Genomic DNA, 20158 nt, shown 5'->3' with positions numbered 1-20158 from the left:
CAAAAAGAAGTTAAAACTCTTAGAAATTTATTATATGGCACTTTTGAGTAATAGCGCTTAAACCAATGGTAATGATATACAGTTTTTACAAATGTCTGTAAATGATTGACACTTATGTACGATAAATTTGTGCTGAAATAACCTTTAGTTAGGTTAAGATATCTTCAATTGGCCTCAACTTCAATTTAAGTTAGAAATCATTTTCGGAATGATGAAAAGTCATTCTGAGCTTGGGGTAAGTCGAATGACCAAAAAAACTATATTGAGGCGAAAGAACAAACTCGCTGCAATTAGTTAGAGTAGTGGCACGCAATCCTCAATTCTGCCAAGAAAATTGCACGAGTGATTGAGAAAACGCGAGGGTAACGTCATATGGCTAGAAAGATCTTGACAACGAATGGAAACACATAGCATGGCATAGCCTGAAATAAAATCGATTTGAAAGAAAAGCAAAATAAGAAATAATCATTAATTGCTCTCAAACGAAGTTTGTAGCAACTATATTAGTCCTGTCGGTCTTTTTTTAATGCGATTTTTTGCTCGACTGATTTTTCGTCTAACCAATTAGACTTTTCGTCCTCAAAAATGAGGTAAACAGGTAGCGCACATTGGGCATTAAGTGCTCTTAGAGCCTTTCAGCTCACTAGTCTCCAAGTATGCGATTCACAGAAACGATTTTGGAGACTCATACTTATGGTGTGAAGGGCGGTTCTTAGAGGTTGACCCCCTTACTGGGTCTATGAACTGTGATCAAAATAATTTGAGACCAAAGCATCGAGAAAACAGCAATACTTGAACAACTGCTTAATTTTTTGGCTCAAAATCTTCGAGAGGGGACTTTTTATGTTGAATTTAGGCCTTCCATGCCATTTCAGCCCACTAAAAGCTTTAAAGACTACCAATTCCACTTTTGAGAATGCAACTTAAAGCTCTCGGGGCATTGCCTGTTTGCCCCGTTTTGAAAGTCCATCTTCATGGAAAAAGGTATTTGAAGTAATGGTTAAGTGACTGTGCTTGAAGTCACTGAGAACGTCTGGCGTTTATCAAGAACAGCGAAGCGGTTCGAGATATTAAGTCAGAATTTCGAAGTGTCTTCTGCAGAGTCAATTAACCATGCTTAAAACACAAAACGCGCACGTTTTAAAATGACGAAAGTCAACAGAAGTCAACTTCTGGGTAAGTAGCGACTTCTGGCCTTTTCTTCTGGCATTTTAAAATGTGCACGTGAGTGTTTTAAGGACAGCACCATGCGATCCAAGTTTATTGGCTTTTAAAGACGAAAGGAGGGCCAATAATAGCTCCTCTTATCCTTAATAACAGCTATTTGTTAATGGCAGCTATTAATAACACTTATTTAATAAAGAATAAATGCGATAGATAAGTAAAGGTGCGTAGAAAGAAAAATTAAACCAAATTTCGTGAAAATAAATTTGGTCTCAATTTCGAAAAAATGATGTAATTGTTTATCGAGCATTTCTGCTGTGAACTTGAACATCACCTCTCTTGAATCTGTTTTCGTCAAATTAAGTTTTATAGTCGGCTGGTTTTAAAAATTATTCAAAATGGTTGAGGTTGACGCCAAAGCTATTTTATGACATTTGAACGTGAGTTTACTGCGACTTATCTGAAATTTTGCAAAAGAAGATACGTTTTAAGTGGAACCATTTCTTTGACTGACTATTATGATTTCCGGGGAAAAGAAGTTTTTTTTCGACACAGTCTTTTTGTTCCGACCCCACTTGTGGGGAAGGGGAGGAACTATATACTCAAATGTGTTATCACGCAATAAAATGAATCAATTTCGTGTTGCCAATAGACGAAAGGCGATAAAAAAGGTTAGTTCTTGTCTCATATGGAAGTTAACTATTAAAAAAATCGATTTCAATTTGAGAGATGTTTTTTTTTAGAAAATTTTTCATATATTGTTTATTTAGTCATTTAGAGACTAGTCACTTTTCATAATTCACTTTTCGCTCATGATTTTTTTTTGGCTTGGACTGTGAGTTTTCGTAATTTTTCATGGAATTTTGATGTTCTTTTTGAGTTTTTACTGAATTTTTGGAGTCCTCTGGCATAGACTCAACGACTAAAACTGCAATAGGCTTCCTTATTAGTATCTAGTGCTATGAGTGGACAGCTAATGGCTGTTTTCTTTAAAAATGTTTTTTTCGAAAATTTTTTTTGAACATTAACAGATTTTACTTATTTTCGTGAACTGTATGACAGGACCCCATTTCTTTCTACTGCTCCAAAAATTTATCTGGTTAGTGGTTTTATCTCCTTACCAATTGGTTTTATGACTTCGATACCACGAGTCTTCAAAAATTTTAACAATTTTTTTGATATTTTTTTCGTAGTTTTCGTTCCTTTTCAAATCTTATCACATTATTCTAAAATTGATAATTCTCATTGGCTTGAAGAAGACGTTCAATGGATCTCAGGGAAAGTTCTCAGTGAAAAGCTTATGGTTTAAATGACTTCGACACTTTCTTCTCGCACTTTTCTACTGAATTTTTGGTATTTGCCTGTATTTTTTGTTGTTTTCATAGTCATAAGACTTATTGTGATGTCTTATTGATGTCTCATGAATGAAAAACATCCTTTTCTTCCCTTCGAGGCATAACTTAGCGTATTTATTGACTTCTGTTGAGAGCTATTGAAATTAATGTCTGTTATAAGTTAAAAAGTAATTTTTCGAAAAAATTTTTTGTAACTTCTCTTAAACCTATCTTAAACCGGTCTTAAACCTATTTTCGTGAACTCTAAGTCAATCTGAGTAATCATAGGAGCCCCATGGTTTCTACTGCTACCAACATTAATCTGGTTCGCGGTTTTATCTTCTAACTAATGGTGTTGTTACTTCGACTGGCTTTCATATTTTTAAATTTTTTGGATATTTTTCTAATTTTGGTTCCTTTTGAAAGGTTTTCACATTGTCCTGATATTTATAATATTGATAGTTCCCATTGAATTCGAGAAGACGTTAAATGGATCATAGATAAGTTTTCCAGAGAAAAGCTTATGATATAAACGGCTTCGACACTTCTTACATTTTTTACTGAATTTTTGGTTTTTGCCCGAATTTGTTGTTGTTTACAGTCATATGACTTATTGTGATGTCTTATTGATTATTTGTAAATGACAAAAATTCTCTTTTTCCCATTGAGGCATAACTTAGCGTCTTTATTGACTTCCTCTGAAAACCATTGAATTTAACGAGTTGATAATACGGGTTTTCTGAAAATATTCGTGGTTTTAATCTATTTGTTCATTATTGTTCATTTGTTGAAATCATATTGTTAAAAGATGTATTGCTGTTAAAAAATATTTAAAATAGAAAAGTTTGATGAAATTTTTTATTGGCTTCGACACTTTTCTCGCACATTTTATTAGAATTTGCTGTTTTTGCACGTTTCTTATTCTTCATGAAGCTGTAAAATGCTGACCGGTCTCTTCAGCCTCTAATTGAGGATTGAATGAATTAGGTAACTCAATGCAGTCAGTTAACAGCGAATTGTCTGAAAGTTCATGATGTTAATGTTTTTCAAGATTTTTTAAACTTCTGTTTTTGTTGTTCTTTTCGTCAACTTTTTCTCATCATTGAGAGGTCCCGCTCAATTTCTTGTAATTCAAATTTTAACGTGTCTATCGATATTTTGTCGTAACTGATGTGTTGTTTGTTGGACATTATGCGTTCTCTTAAAAGTTTTGTTAGTGGTGAAAATTTTGTTTCTTTTCTTTTAGCACATTCGCGTGGAAACAGCTACCAATGATTTTCAAATGAGGACCAAGTGAACTTATTCAATCTTTGTTGAATATAATTTTAACTGAATTAGTTAAAATAGCTATTGAAAAAAAATTTTCAGATAATAGCTAATGAATTAAATGGCTTCAATAATTTGTGTTTTCGCAAATTGTTTGTAATTTTTTTTGGTTTTCTGCATCTTTAGTCCTTTTCTGTGGCTTAGTTTAACCGCAGACGGGTCTTATTGGTTTTGTAATGACTTAGTAAATTTATTTAGAACGATTTCGTTAAAAGCTTATGATTTTTAAGACTTTTGAAATTGTTTTAGTTAAAAAAATAATGATTGAGTTTTGAATTTTTTCTTCTTCCTCATTATTTCTTTTTGTCGATTTTACCTAGTCTCATTAAGGAAAAATGACATATGCTGTGTAGCTAGGAAACGGTAAATTTTGTAAGAGCTTTTCTATGAAATTTTTGTGTTTATCCGTGAAATTTTTGTGTTTGTTTTTTTTTCTCGTAGTCTTTTTAATGGCAGATCTCGTGAGTGCTGTAATGAGGCGTGGCATTATATAGTTTTTTCAGTCGTTTGATTGTATAACGATTTTTCAAACTCAAACATCTATTTTTGATTATCTCATCATTTAAGTCAAAAACGTAGATGAGCTCGGGCCGGAACATCATGTGCGAACGCACATTAACAAGCATCCTTGTTGTTCTTTTGTTCTTTTTTTGTTTTTTTTTCAGCCTGGTACTAAGAAGTTATTGACTGTCCTCTTTTCTGACGGGGAGGGGGTGCAGATTAGTATAGTCTTAAAATAAGCAAAGTGTGGTGAAAAGCTCAAAAATATGAGAGTAAGAAAACTTTGAGCCTCAATTTTCTTCGACAATCTACAATTTTCAACAAGCGATAGTTTTTTAGGAGCTTTCATTGGTACCACTTCTATCTCTCGCAAATGATATCGGTCGGCCAATATTGGCTTAGTAAAAAGTAGGGCGTGTATAATGTTCCTAGACCCCATTTCATTGGGAGTTGGATCGAAAAGAAAGCGAAAATTAGAATGGTACTGGAAATGCTCTTCAATGAGACAGTGAGCTTATTAAATTTTTGATTTGAACGTTTGCTTTTGTCGATGATATATTTTGTTCATTTGCTCACGAAATGGGATGTATCCTAAATGTGAACAGATGTCTTCTATTTTGGTGTTTTAGTTGTTCTCATTGGAGACAGTGGCGTGGGAAAGAGTAATCTGCTATCAAGGTTTACACGAAATGAATTTAATTTGGAGTCAAAGTCAACAATAGGAGTCGAATTTGCAACTCGTTCTATACAGGTAATTAGTCAAACAGCTTCTTTCAAAAACTGTCTTCGAAGGTTGGACAGTTATGCAATGCTGCTTCCCATTCGCCTCATTGTTTACTTTTACACAAAAAAACGGCTATCCATGAACGCGTAAATAATACTACAATAACTAATAAGTAAATAATTGGATAAATGTAGCTGGAGCTGTTTTAACCAGCCAGTGCAAAAATATGAAAGTCTTAATAGGTTTTAAAAGAATGGAAACTACTGTAAAAAACACCCTCGAGTTTTAAAGGGTCAGAATATAAAAGACCCTATGAACTTACACAATGGGTGTTTTAAAAGGTAGGTGGCTCTGCAAAAGTCTTATTCAAAACTTTTTTGAAAATGTCGAACTTCTGGATTAATACCAGAGGTTCCCAGGGAATCCATCAGACTCACTCAACCTATCTTGATACAACTTTGAGAGAAGGTATTGATTAATTGTGGTGTTACAGGTAGACAACAGAACAATTAAAGCCCAGATCTGGGATACGGCAGGTCAGGAGCGATACAGAGCCATAACATCTGCTTACTACAGAGGTGCAGTGGGAGCACTACTCGTCTATGACATAGGTATGCATTCTCTCATAATGTCTGATTGACTATGCTAAACTAAACTCATTTTACGTATTCATTCAAAGAATGAGGTCTCATTCAAAGAAATGAGCTCTTAAAGTGTGTTGACTATGCAGGTAATGTCGTTCGCACATAATGTCCCGACCCCGCTCATATTTTTGACTTAATTCTCTGCAAAATGAGGAAGAGAAACAAAACTTTCAAAAATACACTTACCCTTCGAAAATAATTAGTTTAAGACTAATTTGTCTCAAGTGCAAACCGGTGAATGAATTAATTACTGCCGCAGCGGAGAGCCAATGATACCTGCTATTAATAAAACTACGAGGCAAGAGAAGCCGAAAAAAATCAATTCCCCGTCTAACTCAAAATCTCAAAAAATCACCAATAAATACAAAATACATCAGGTAAAACCTAACCTTAAAAATCAACTTGTATTTCACCTCAAAGCAGATTTGACCTTTCCTTAATAAAACGTTGTAACAAGCCGAGTAGAACAAGAATAAAAAGAGGTGAAGTCAACCATCAGCTGTCAACTACAAATATTAGTCTTACATAACTCCATCGGAGCCGTTGCGAGCATTCGTTAGCGAGAAAATGAATTAAATATTGTCATTGATGAAAATAGGAGATAAAATAAACACTAAAATCAATGAACACAAATAACTGTTAATCGCTACCAAAAATCAAACGCTTAAGAAAAAAAATTGAATTAGTAAGAGATAATACCAGACAAGGTTTAAATAGTATCAGGAAGAAAAACCAAATAACATTTCATTGGCATCAGCAAAAAAACTTGTATGTCTCTTGAAAACATGTTGGACCGGTCCTTACTGACAAGTAGACAGAAAAAGAAAAAGAGCAAAATTTAAATAATTTTTTATTTTGAAACCAATTTCAAAGTCAATACGACCATTAGCTCTCAACTGGATAGGGTTTTCTATACGGTCATACAGGGAAACATTGGGATCTCTAATTATCAAAAATTTGTCATTAGACTAAAATAGATTGAGACAGATACATCTAAAATGTAGTACTAATTAATCAGATCACAAAAGATTTTTGAAAACTCAAAATAACGGCGCCAGTTGAACACTAAAAAACAACACCTGGTAATAACAAAGTTTTTTCCCGAGAAAGAAAAAGTAAGCTGTGTTTACATTAGAGACTATGTTGCAAATTGTCTGAAATGAGATTAAAAAATCGTCGAATTTAAAATTTTTTAAAACAAATGTTTTCAATAATTCTTGAAAACCTCAATTTTTAACTAAAGTAGATTGAAAAAAACTTTAATTTCTTGGCAGGTCAATTGTAGTTCAAATTAATGGAGACAATCGTAAGACAACAAACTAACAACCAGTACAGATAGAGCTCAATATTCTACAAACAATGTTACAAAAACACACTGTTGAAGCCTTAAAAACTGTAAGCGATCAATTAAACAAATTATGACTGTTTAATTGAGGTTTTTTTGAACATCAATGAGCCCTCGCTTCAGGGGGACTTTGCGAAAAAGACAACAAAAAAGGACCACAAGCAATGACCATTATAAAAAATTTTCGATTTCAAAAAATTTCTTAAACAACAGTAAAATTATTGTTTGCTTCGCCAAAAGTTGATGTGAGTTGTCATTAATAAGACTAAGATACAAATTGTCAAATACGATACGCAACCTATTGAAATCTTGATACACTATTGTTTATATCTCCAGAGAAAGCCACTGAGACCTGCCAATATCCAGAATTTGTGATAGCACTGCAAAAAAGACAAGTACAGAAAAAAACAAAGGTTTCAATCATATTTTGCAAAAAACTGGTTTCTAAGGCGTTAAAATCACGCTTTTCACTAGAAGTCTTCATTTGTACATATGCGTTTTCTTACAAACTCAATGTGATCTGTCATTGGAAAAATGATCGGACAAGGCAACAAAAACAATTTCCGAAATTGGCAAATGTCCAAAAGGCAAAAAACTTATTTACAATCCGTGGTATTGAAGCAATGAAGCCAATAAAAAAGGATGAGGAATAACGTCTCGAAATACTTTACTTTCGCGCGCTAGAAAGAAGATGCGATTTGTGTTTACTGAGACTGAGCAACAAGGAAGACTTTTGAAATAAGTGGCAAAGTAAACAGATTTTTAAAACGTTTATTTAGTACATAAGAGCCATTAGATGTCAACTGAAAGCATGATATAGGTTCAAGTATATCAGTTAAGGAAGCCAAATGGATTTTTGTTTTTTGATACTCAGTCTTGAGACTGCAGGAAGGACAACAAATTCGTTTAAAACACATGAATTTGATTCAAATTTAAGAAAACACTTTGTTGAAGGTATAGAAAGCGTGAAATTCTCTATGAAAGAATAAATAATTATGGCGCCTCATTTTGACGAAAAAGGTGAATGCGTATTTGTTAAATTTCGATCGGAAACTTTCCTGTTATGTAATAAACAGAAAAAAACAAAAATTGCAAGTTTAATTTTTATGGAATATCCGCAATGGATCTATTATAACAGCTAGTTTTTCCATTAGCAAGCAAAACAGATACTTTGGTAACAATATTTATATAAAAATTGAAAGGTTAATTTTGTATAATGGTAAAGGCTATATTTTGAAAAAAAAATCAATTTTTAAGGTTGTCAGATCAAAAGAGTCAGAAACCATCCTATGGGTCTTATGGGGAACAAATAGCACTATTGTTATTAGAATTAACAGGTTTTAGCAAAATTAATGGAAAATTGAGCAAAAATTCTCTAAAATATGAGCAAAAACGAAGAATATCATTCCAATATTCACACATCTTTGAACCTCGATAACTACCTAGAAAAAACGAATTTCAGAGAAATCATTTTAGTTCAATGTTCTACGCTGTATGGGCTTTCTAATGATACCTATCAGAACTCTCTAAGTTGTATATATCGATCGGCCAAAATTGACTGAACAAAAACCATTTGGGTATATAGTCCCCCCCCCCCCCCCCCACTAAAGTGGGTCGAAACAAAAACAGTTGAATGGGCAGAATGATTTTAAATTCGATTCGTAGATGACTTAAGGCAATTTTTGCATGATTAAACAGAGTACTGCGTTGGGCCATACATCAGTGGTTACTTTTATAAGCAATAGCATTTTTCTGTTGTTAACTGAATGGCCAACGCAACAATTTCGCTTTAAGCTCACTGTCCTAGTTTATTTATTGTGATTTCATTGACTGTCTTTCATTCGCTATTCGAGTACAGAGCTTATTAGAAAATATAGAAGTGATGCCTTATTGATAATAATAGCACGATGACTTGCGTGCGTCTGTATGGCGCAGAAAGTTTCAACATGTCGGTGATTAAAAAAATATTACGAAATAATAGGATTTTTTGTACGGTTGGACGGACCGAACAACAAGGACCAATGAAAAAATGTTGCCTTAATTTCGAGTTGCTAATCGAATGGTTGTTTTAAAAAAGCATTGATTTTGTTCAAAATTTTTTCGAAGTTGAAGTTTTGTGCACTGTTTTGCTACTATATTCAATGGTACTTAGCTGTTTTGTCACAAGAAATTTATGTCCGGAAATTAAATTTTTTTACGTTACAACTCTTTTTGATCAAATAATTAAGATAAATGTTCTATAGAATTTTCTATTATGATTTTTAGCAAGTTAGTTTTCTTCTCTAACGCATATAGTAAAAGTGACAAAATTATCTTTAGCGAAAGCTTTGACTGAGTTGCGCAAAGCATGAAAAGTTTTTTTTTGATATCCCTCTCAGGAATAACATCTGTTAACCTTGTAAAATTATTAGCTTCAAGAGCTGAGTCTACTAGTTCTAGTTAACAGCTTTCCTAAACTGAATGATTGCCTGTGACCATTAAGATGATGATGAATTATGAAGATTCGATAAGGCTAATTTTTCGTTTTCTAACTTACAAAATATGCTCACCTCGCAAGTGGTGTTTCGTTGTCTATAAAAAAGTTGTTCACGAATACTATACTAGTTTTTTTGCAACCTTAGTTTTTTTGCTCGTAATAATAATTGAAGAAATTCGAAAAGTTCATTGCATTTATAAGCAATCAACAGTAATATTTCAGAGAAACAAAACATTCATGATGATTTTTAACGGTTCCTAAAAGACATGCAAACAAAAAGAAAATTATTAAAATAAAAATTAAATAAGAGTGCATTTTCGATTCTGATGTCGATCTTAACAATTGAAAAGTTGTACAAGAGAGCAAATTAATGAAAAGAAGTTGATATTTGAAGAAAAAATGTAAGAGAAAAAGTTATGTTATCGCTGTGCCGCGCACAAAATTGTTTCAAATATTTGCGTAATAGTTTCTTTGGCGAATTTCTTAATATACCAAAAATAAATGATGCACTTTTCATGAACGTCGCTGTAAATTAGCGAAAAACCGCCAAAACGTTTGTTCCAGAACACTTTCTTAGGAACCGGGGATAACACATATTAAGAAAATTAGTCAGAATTTTCTGCATGATTTTATTCTTATGTGTTATCCCCGGTTCCTAAGAAAGTGTTCTGGAACAAACGTTTAAGCGGTTTTTCGCTAATTTACAGCGACGTTTATGAAAAGTGGATCATTTATTTTTGGTAAATTAAGTTTTTCGCCAAAGAATTGATTACGCAAATATTTGAAACAATTTTGTGCGCGGCACAGCGATAACATAACAAGGCAATTTTTGTGCTCATCGTTAATTTTAGCAACGAAAAAGGATTCGGATTGTAATTTGGGTCTGATTTTTTGAAATTAGTTTTTTTTGCTAAAATTGATATTTGATCTCTGAAAGCGAAACCGACAAATAGAATTGTTCAAATAAAAAACGTGAATAGCAAGTTTTCAGTGGATGATTACATTAAACTCTAAATTATTCAAAACCAATAGTTGCTGGACGCTTCCTTCAAATGAGTAAGATTCAATTTTAAGAATAAAAAACTTGGATACTGAAAGCAATTTTAATAGTTTCCCTACTCATCAGTAGCCTTCCAAATTTTCATGGTATTTCATTATTAAATGTTTGACGTTGTTATCGTCATGTTTATTGTTGTAAATCAAGGCCTGCAATAAAATAAAATTAGAAAATAGGATGTAATGCAATATGAGAAAACTGAAGAAAAGTTGTCGGAACCCTTATGGAGATATCAAAAGAAATAGTGCTGATGCTTCCTTATTACAATGATCACTTGACGGAAACGTCTAAAATTTTCTGAGATATCCAGGATCAAAAGCAAATCAAAAGCAAGTACAAAAAGTGAAATGAAATTGTTGGAAGTTGTTTTTCTCACCAAATTCAAAAAGAAGCGTAAGAAAAAAATTTGAACCTTGCAGAAAATTCTAACTAGTCTTGTTAATATATATCTCCCCGGTTCCTTAGAAAGTGTTCTGGGTCTAACGTTTTAGCGGTCTTTAGCTAATGTTCAGCTACGTTTATGAAAAGCGCATCATTTTTTGGTATATTGAGATTTTCGTTTGTCAAAAAAACTATAAAGTATTTCAGACAATTTTGTGCACATCGATAACAGCCGCGCAGCGATAACAAGGCCAGTTTGGTTTCATCGTTGATTTTTGCAATAAAAAAGGATTCGAATGGTTTCATGGGTCTGTTCTTTTCTGCCAAATCAGCTATTTCGGTAACATGGCCAGCTTTGGTCTAAGTGTTGATTATTACAATTCGAAAATTATTCGAATTGTAATGGGGCGCTGTACTTTTTTAAGAGCTATATTTTTGCTTTCGTTTTAAAACAGTCAGAGTGGTTTTCAATCAAAACTCGATTATCGACAGGTCAAACTTATGTGCAAATGAAGGCCAATGAACACATATAATTTTTTCAGAGAAAAGCTGTTTTTCTCCGACTCAACACCGTTTGCGTAAAATTCTTCGAAATTTTGGACTTCTGCCTGTGTTTGTTTTTTTTGTAGTCTTTTGATTTTGTCCAATGGGCTTCCTAAGCAGTAACAAGTTAGTCTATTTCTATTTTTAGTTCAAAGCTTTGAGTTGTTATAGATTAAAGGTTGAAAAAAAACTTTTTTTAAAAAATAATGGTTTTTGAAATTTGCCAATTTTAGTCTTATTTCTGATACCTTTTAGCGTAGTCTGAATACGGAAAGAGGCCTAATTGCTGTTCAAGTGAATTAATTTTGAGTATTCATTGCTGTTTTATTATTTAATTATTGGTCTTTGGCGTTGGTAATATGAGTTTTCTTAACTTTTTTTTGTTGGTCATTTTGATGTCAAATTTTGATGTTCTCCTTCGATGTCTTCTCCGATTGTCATATCAGTGGCACATTAATGGCAAGTTACATATCAGTTCAGTGGCATTAAAAGAAGGCGCAATTCATTTTATTGATTTTTTATTGGATAAAATTTGATTTCAGGGGCGTCGACACCGTTTCCTCTCAAAATTTATTTGACTTTTTTGCCTGTAATTGTTTTTTATAGTGGTATGACATTCTGGATAAAGACAGGTCTCAATGTTTTCATATGAAGGTAGAAATGGAACCTTACGTTGATTTTAGTTGGTAGCTAATGGTTTTCATGCATGACTTTGAAAAAAATTGTTTTCAAAATTGTTGACGTATTTTTTAGCTTTGCCAATTTTGTTTTTGTCTATCTCTTAAATATTTTCAATAAAGACAAGTCCCATATCTTTTTGTTTGGAATGCAGAATTGCGTGAGTTTATTTTTCTTTTTATCTGATGCTATTTGACTTTTTCATTTACTTTTTTTAAAAAATAGAGCGACACAGCGTGGTCGGAACCTTGTTTGCGACGCACATTACCGAACCTCCTCGTTTTCATCTTGACTGAGTTATCGGTGTATGTGTTAGTGTAATGCGTTCTTTAACTAAACGGAGATAGGACAAATTTTACAGCTTTTACTGGAGGTTGAAAATTACTGCCGTGTATATTACCACGAGCTGAAGCATTTTGTAGCTGTTATTTGAGTCCTGTTTGTTCATTTAGTGTCTTTCGACGTTCATTTAGTGTCTTTCGATACTAATCGGTGTTGTGAATATTTTCTTTAGTCTTCACTGCCCTTCTGTGTATTTAAAAAAAAAGATTTTTCTGATCATTTTTAGGGAAAAAATAGAGGTGATCTTTGTACAGCTTCAGAGATTTGGAAGCGAGTTAAATGAGTTATTTACCAGCAACGCCAAATCTTTAAAAGGCTAAATGTGTGAAAAGTTTTCTGTTGAGCAGCTCTTCTCATCGGGCAGCAAACCAGATGATTTGGTCATATTGGGTAAGCAATTGGGATTTGTATTATAGCAAAACACATGACATATGAGAACGTGGAGCGGTGGCTGAAAGAGTTGAGAGATCACGCGGACAGCAACATTGTGATCATGTTAGTGGGAAACAAAAGTGACTTGAGGCATCTTAGGTCCGTCCCCACCGAGGAATCCAAACATTTTGCTGGTTAGTCCACTACTTCTTGCTTAATCTTAAGCAATCGGAATTGAAACCATGGTTTCTCCTGCAGCAAATTTCTTAAGAACAAAAAGTAACGCAATTTTTATGTATGGATTCCGTCTTCACAAAAGACGTCAAAACAGTTTTCTTGTTAGATGCAAAAAATCTTCAGTCCCGGGTGCATATATGTTCACACAGAGCTCAGAATTTCCTACTGATTAATTTAATTGAACCATTATCCGTGGCGCATAGATTGTTTACACAGGCTTATAAAAACGTAAGTTAGTTTCGTTCACCTGGAAAAAAAATGCCGAAGAAAACCATTATTTCTAAGAAAGTATATATTTCTAAGAAAACATTGCGATCCGCGAAGATTTTTGTATCCGGCGACTACGCCTTACATTTGGTGATCACAAAAAAAATTATCTCATCTTGAAACACATGAACTTTGAATTGAGCCGCTATGATATCAAATTGACCTATGGTTACTTTGTGTAAATTTGTGCTTTTTTGTTCCAGAGCAGAACAACTTATCTTTCATCGAAACTTCAGCTCTAGACTCAACAAATGTCGAGCAGGCGTTTACGCACATCCTTACAGGTAAGAGTATCAACTGGTTATTTTCTTAATTGCTCTCAATGAATGTTGGGGATGTGTGCCATAATATCCGTTGAACACCTCATGATAAAATAAAACGCGCGCTGTCTAGCCAATTTTGAAGTACAGAACAAACAACATCAAAAATATCCGAAATAACTCTAGAACAGTTGTTAGAAAAATAGTATAAAATCAGGATACTATTTTAAACGAAGGGCATGTTAATGGCATTGGGATAGCAGCACAATCATAAGACCTTGATTATTGTCTGGCTGTACACATTTGGCAAACAAGTGAAATTAAAAGTAAGTTACTGTAAAAATATAGTGTCATTGTTGTACCAGTGCTTGAAATTAGCATTAAAATGACAAACCTAATTTGTATTCGCTAATAATGGATACAGCTGCTAATGAATGGGGTGCGTTGTCACAAATAGTGATTCAAAAACAACACAGAAAAGATTTAATGTCGAATTTATAGCTTGCTGTGGTGATGAACTGCTATTACATGATCTGCCAGGGTCCTCAATATTACTTTTTGCAGCAAAATTAAGTTTTAAATTTTAATTTTCAGCTATTTTTCGCGTTGACGATCATGGTGGTCATTATTGTTCCGACCCACTTTAGTGGGGGGAGGAACTATATACTCAAAGGGGAGGACTATTTTCTCAAACTATATAGTCAAATTTGGCCGATCGATATAATAATCGTAGACTTGTGAGTGGTATCATTAGAAAGTCCGTCCAGCGTATAATATGGAATGAATTTTTTTTCTCAATTTGGTTTTTTACAGGGAGTTATCGAGATTTTAAGTTTTGTGAATAGTAGACGGAATTCCGTTGTTTTTATTCACATTTTCCGTATTTCTTAAACAATTCGCCAATTCTGCTTAAATTAGTTAAAATTGTTAACGATAGTGTAATTATTGAAATCCTCGAAGACAGAGGAGGGTTATTGAATTGTTCGATCCGAGTTTTTTTAGCTATATTTTATGCTAAATTTTTCAAAATTGGATATTTTTCGTCAAAAGTAGGACCAAATTTTCATTTTCAGCCCACTTTCTTTAAACTTGCTGGACGTTGAAACCTACAAACTGCGTATATAACCTTCATAAGCTCATAAAGAAAGCTAATTGTACTCGCATGGGCTTGAAGAGCTTCTGGAAATATAATTTATCAATTTTTTTTGCAAAAAAAACTCGATAATTATACAAAATGAATTATTTTTGATATACTGAAAAATTTAGTTTACAAACTGATGTGCTCGCAACCTTTGGAACGACGAAGTGTTCTTCTAGACGCGGAGCATTATCATGGCCGGTCTTGATCTCTCCATGGATCCTTACAGTAAAAAATCTTTGGATTTTATTTGGGCGCGGCCTTTTTTCAAAATATTTGGGCATTTGTAGTTTTTCATGTTATTCACTGACAAGAATTTCAAATCAGTGCTCAATTATTTACATATATTGTTTACAATGCTTTCAGGTGTTATCTAATGTCTCTTATGACTTTCAATACATTTGTTTTATGAAAATGTTGGTGAATTTTTGAACTTTGCAACTAATTTGTCTTTTTTCTCTACTTCTGGCTTGGTATGAGTAAAGAAAAGCCAAGCACCTTTCCTGTGAGTTTTGAAGTAATGTTTGTAACAGTTTTTTATTTAACTTATGGTTTCTCGCAGTCTCGGAGTTTTTTTGCTAAAAATGCCTTTTAATTATAATTGCTCCTTTTACAGGTCCATTTTGTTTCTTTGTCGAATTGTCACCTTATTGACAGGTCTAATTGAACGAATGCATTTTGGAAGATTGCTCAGCGTTGAAAAAAGAGGCAGCTGAATAAGTTTATAGTTTTCGTGGAATAGTTTTTTTATGGGATGAAACATAGTTCTGTCGCAAATTTTAGTGGATTTTTTTTCTTGCTGTTTGTTATATTTTATTGATTTACGACATATACATGATAATGATAGGTCTCAAATGCTACCAGAAGACATATAATTGAAGCTTTTCAATGATTTCAGTTTTTAGCTAATTGTTTTAATGACTTTCTAAGAATTTTAAAAATTAAAAGATTTTTCAATCCTGTTTTCGCTCTCGTTTTTGTCATCGTGTAACTCGAAATCATTTATAAGAAGGCTCGATTTTTCCATTTATTCAAACATTTCCTTCTCTATTGCTTATATGTATTGACTGATGGCTTCAACCATTTAATTTAACAAGAACTTTTCGAGTTTTCGGTACATTTCAATTTTTGTTTTGGATTTTTTTTGTTGACATTTCCTCTTAATTCTTTTATAAGGTACAATTAATTTTCAGATGACAAGCAATAGATGATATACAATTCTTGCAGATAACATCCTATAATTAATCATAGTGCCTTCAATGTGATGTAAAATGGTTTGAAGTTTTGACTTCTCCCTGTATTTGTTGTTTTGTAGTCCTGCGACTTATTCTCATTATTTGCAGTTGCAATTGGCGGTGTTGCAGGTTAATCCATCCCTACTAGTTGAAACGTTCTCTGTTTTGACTTTTGAACATATATTTTTTGAAAACGTCTGGATTTTCGAGCTTCGCCGGTGTTTAAATTCATTGTTCGATCGATTTGTAGTTGAGTCTCTGTAAAGACAGGTCACAACCCGTTTCCAGCGAGCTATAATTTAATATTAGTAACGGCTTTAGTTTCAATCTTTTGTCTCTCGGCTTTTTATCTATGAGATTGCGTAATATTTGTGATTTTTACATTTGTACATTTTATAGGATTGTTTTCTAAATTATAACCTTAATGATGGGTCCCATTGGCTTTTCAAAATTGAGCATTTGAACATTTTTAATGTTCTTATTGACCAACCTATGGTTTTAACGGCTTCAGTGTTTATTTCGCACAAATTTTGCATAAATGAACAATTTAGTGATTTCAGTTAATATCTAATGATTTTAATCACTTTGAAATTAATTGTTTTCGAAAATAGAAACGTATTTTTGAACTTCGCCACTTTTAGCTTTTTTTGCTCTTAGTTAATATGTAATGATTTTGATCACTTTGAAATTAATTGGTTTCAAAAATAGTAAGGAATTTTTGAACTTCGCCACTTTTCGCCTTTTTTGTTAACTTGTTACTCAGTCGCATTGAGGTCAAGTCCCATATCTTTTCTAATGAAGTATAGGATAATTTATTATATTTAGGTTTTATCTAATGCGAGTTTGATTTTAGTTTTGCTTTTAAAAATAGTCTTCAAGTATTGGTCATAATTAATGTTTATTTGATTTTTATGATCGTCTTTTCTAGTAGTCCTATCAGCAAGTTTCATCGGCACTCTAAGGTGGTATTATTTTATTCCATAAGGTTTGTTGAACGATATGTATGTTTTTGAAAGTTTTGTTCCTCATTTGGTAGCCAATTAAGTCAAGAATGTGGATGAGCTGGGTCGGAACCTTGTGCAAACGCACATGACCGAGCCTCCTTGTTTGTATTAAGAGCAGAAATGGACTTTATTTGAAAAATTGGGCAAATTTGCCTGAGATTGCTTGAAAGTTTGATACCTACTACCGTTGCTAATCACAGCGTTACGCTCCTGGTCAATCAGTTATTAATAGCCGCCCTCATATTCTCAGCCGGCTATTATTGCGCTCGTTTTTTTTACTTCGTCAAACTTTTTTTCGCTTTACCATTTTGCCGCTTTTTCGACATTTTGCGTGAAATCTTTTTGACTTCTCTAGGCTAGTTTCTCTCTTCTCTCATTCTGCTAAAAGTGAATTTGAACATCAGTTGCTAAGCAAAGCAATTCAAAATGGACAGAGTCGGTATATAAAATTGAAGTCAGAAATAGAAACGGGATAAACCCATAAAGCCCAATTTTAGATGCCCGCTATTTGAACGTCGTTCCTATAAGTCTTAGTTACCACCTCTAATGCGTATTGGTGTTGATAGTAGCCCCTGTAGCCTCTCTCTAAGAAACAGAAGTATGTTCAACTACGAAATGCCATCAAAATAAATCGGACTTAAAAAATATTTTTGTACAAAAATCTTTTTTTTTTCAATATATTTTATTCGTTCAATCCCATTCATGCTTATTGGAATCAACGGCGGCTATTTTCCGGCAATCTGCCGGGTATGTTTCTAGCTAGAATTTAAAGTTGTACTAGTCTTGCAGTTTCATTTGTTTCAGCGATCTACCGAAATATTTCAGCGCGGCCGACTGAGCCTGACCCGAACCCCCTCCCCCATCTTTCAGTCCAGCCAAATTTCCCCCAATCAGGAGGCAGTACTAAACCATCGTGCTGTGGAGGTCTCTGAACAGTGTATCGACCTTGACCTTTGATTCACCACTCGAATAAGATTTAATCATTTGATTGCGACTCTGTTTTCTCTCCCCCCCCCCCCCCCACCTGTGAATATAATCATGGCCCCACGTTCTTATGTAACCCTAATAAGGATTTTAAAACAATATAAGTTGACATATTATACCGGGGTCATCATGTTATTGACTATATATGCTTTACATTGCGTAGAAAGAGGTGAACACCATTGACACCATTTATAAAGGTGTCAAAATATTGGTTATAGTTGTTCCAATTGTTCTCCGGGAAGAGGAGAGGAAACAGTTTCTCGGTTCCTCCCAGTCGTTTGATCTTGACCTTGTTTTCCGAAAATTTTGCTAATGCGATGTTTACCGACGCATTAACTCAATGCTTAAGATTTCTCACAGAAGCTGGCGGAATGTCTTAGATCAACACTTTGCGAGCTTGTACAGAATTCAGAATGACTTAAAATGCAATTCTAAGATGCGCGTTAGTTTCAAGAAATGCCTGGTAAAGTTCAAAGTAGTTTAGCAAGTAATTTGAAAGAATTGAATGAAGTGAAACGAAGTTTGAGATCAAAATGTTTGCTGAGGACTTGTTCGATTTGAACTGTTGTATGATCACTGTATGAATGCCACCACAATCTTATTTCTCCCCTATTGTTAAATTACATCACAACTTCCCCTTTTCAAAATTGTGAACAGAAATTTGATAAGTCAAATACACAAATTCATGTGAGTTTATGCTGTATTTATGTCTGATAATAAACACAAATTTTGAAGGAGTCATTTTTGACGGCAAATTTTGTTTAGCGACTGAGATTAAGTTTAAAATTTACGCAGCGCTGATAAGCTGACTTAGTATGAAGTGTTATAATCTAATTTTTTATATATCTAAAAGATTTTTTTGCCGTGAGGCCATGAAAATGAATAGGACAACAAAAAAATTTTATGCTAATAATGGCTCCTTCTGCCCCAGAAATGTAACAAAATGTATGTCAATTTATGTTGAGATGATAATGAATTTATAGTTTTGTATTTGCTAAGATTTCATTCCTCCAATCCACCCAGCACGTGAACAAACTTCGAACAAACAAAGTAGTGTTGTGAAGAAAATTAGCCCTAAAAATAAATTTAATATATGTCTTTTCCGTTTATGACCCCCACCACCTCTCCGTCCCAAAACATACGTCATGCGTTCAAGTTACAAAATATCAGCCGTTATTCGCATAGCAAGTGCGCGTGGAGCTAAGCTGTGGGAAGGGAGGGGGCACAAACGGAAAAGATCCGAAATGAATGCATCACTGTGTATTATGATTGTAGCATATACTTTTTTGCTGTCTTTAAAACAATTGTCCGCTTAATCCATATCAAACATCGTTTTCACATTTGTACTGCAGTTTCAGTTATTTCACATAAATTTGAACATCAGATCGTTCCATAAAAATGCTTGCACAATTTAATTGCAGGAAAATTAGATTGAAGTTGATTTTGCTGATTAGAAACCTGAAACTGCATGTCTTGATATTTAATATCGGTGCGTAATTTATCTAGCCTTCCCCCATTGAACATACTTATGATCTGCCCTGAATTTATTTTTTTGCCTGTCAAAATCATTTTCATGCTAATAATCTTTTGAAAAACAACTTTTCCATTTTTGTGACCCAGTAATGTTCATTTTTGTCCTCAGTTTTTACATTGCAATATTGATATCTGAAGACTATCTGAGAGCTTGAAGATAATCGAAATGCCTAAAAGTTGATGCTAAAATGTAAAATTGTAGCATTCGTAAATCTGAACCACGAATAAAGAGTTTATCTTTTAGTAGGTAAAAACCATTATACCGTAAATGCACTCAATTTGAAAATACATTAGCAAATCAACATTTAAAAGACATGAGCAGACTAATATTAATGGTATAGTAAAAACTGAAACGCTTCAAGTTAATTTCTTTGTGCTGAATAAGCATTTTGTTTTATAAATATTTGAATAGAATTTGTCCTCCCCTCTGAAGAAACGAAGTTCGTTACTCAGAATTCGTCACTTTGAAAAGAAGAAGACGGTAGAAAGGACTCACGAACCAGAGTAGTATTGTGTCATTGTATTGTACAAATATCCACCCCTATCCTGTTCCGCTTTCCTCCTCAATTATGATTGACGACAGTATTTGTATTAATGATAAATTTATATATTT

The 20158-nt window shown here is 33.5% G+C and overlaps 1 protein-coding gene across 1 annotated transcript in view; it reads left to right on the top strand.

Annotated features, from left to right (window-relative positions):
• LOC142344531 (ras-related protein Rab-11B-like) overlaps positions 1–18069 on the top strand; it is a 450398-nt gene extending 432329 nt beyond the window's left edge. Inside the window, exons 3-7 of the mRNA XM_075396276.1 lie at positions 4955–5076; positions 5543–5660; positions 12932–13081; positions 13595–13675; positions 17833–18069. Coding sequence (XP_075252391.1) covers positions 4955–5076; positions 5543–5660; positions 12932–13081; positions 13595–13675; positions 17833–17960 — 599 coding nt within the window. The 3' untranslated portion in view covers positions 17961–18069. The remainder of the gene's footprint in view (positions 1–4954; positions 5077–5542; positions 5661–12931; positions 13082–13594; positions 13676–17832) is intronic.
• The last annotated feature ends 2089 nt before the right edge of the window (positions 18070–20158 follow it).

This window comes from Convolutriloba macropyga, chromosome 8 (assembly GCF_964194025.1).
Source record: "Convolutriloba macropyga chromosome 8, txConMacr16.3, whole genome shotgun sequence".
Lineage (NCBI taxonomy): Eukaryota > Metazoa > Xenacoelomorpha > Acoela > Convolutidae > Convolutriloba > Convolutriloba macropyga.
Note: the sequence above shows the minus strand (reverse complement) of the source record. Positions and strands in the feature narration are given on the sequence as shown.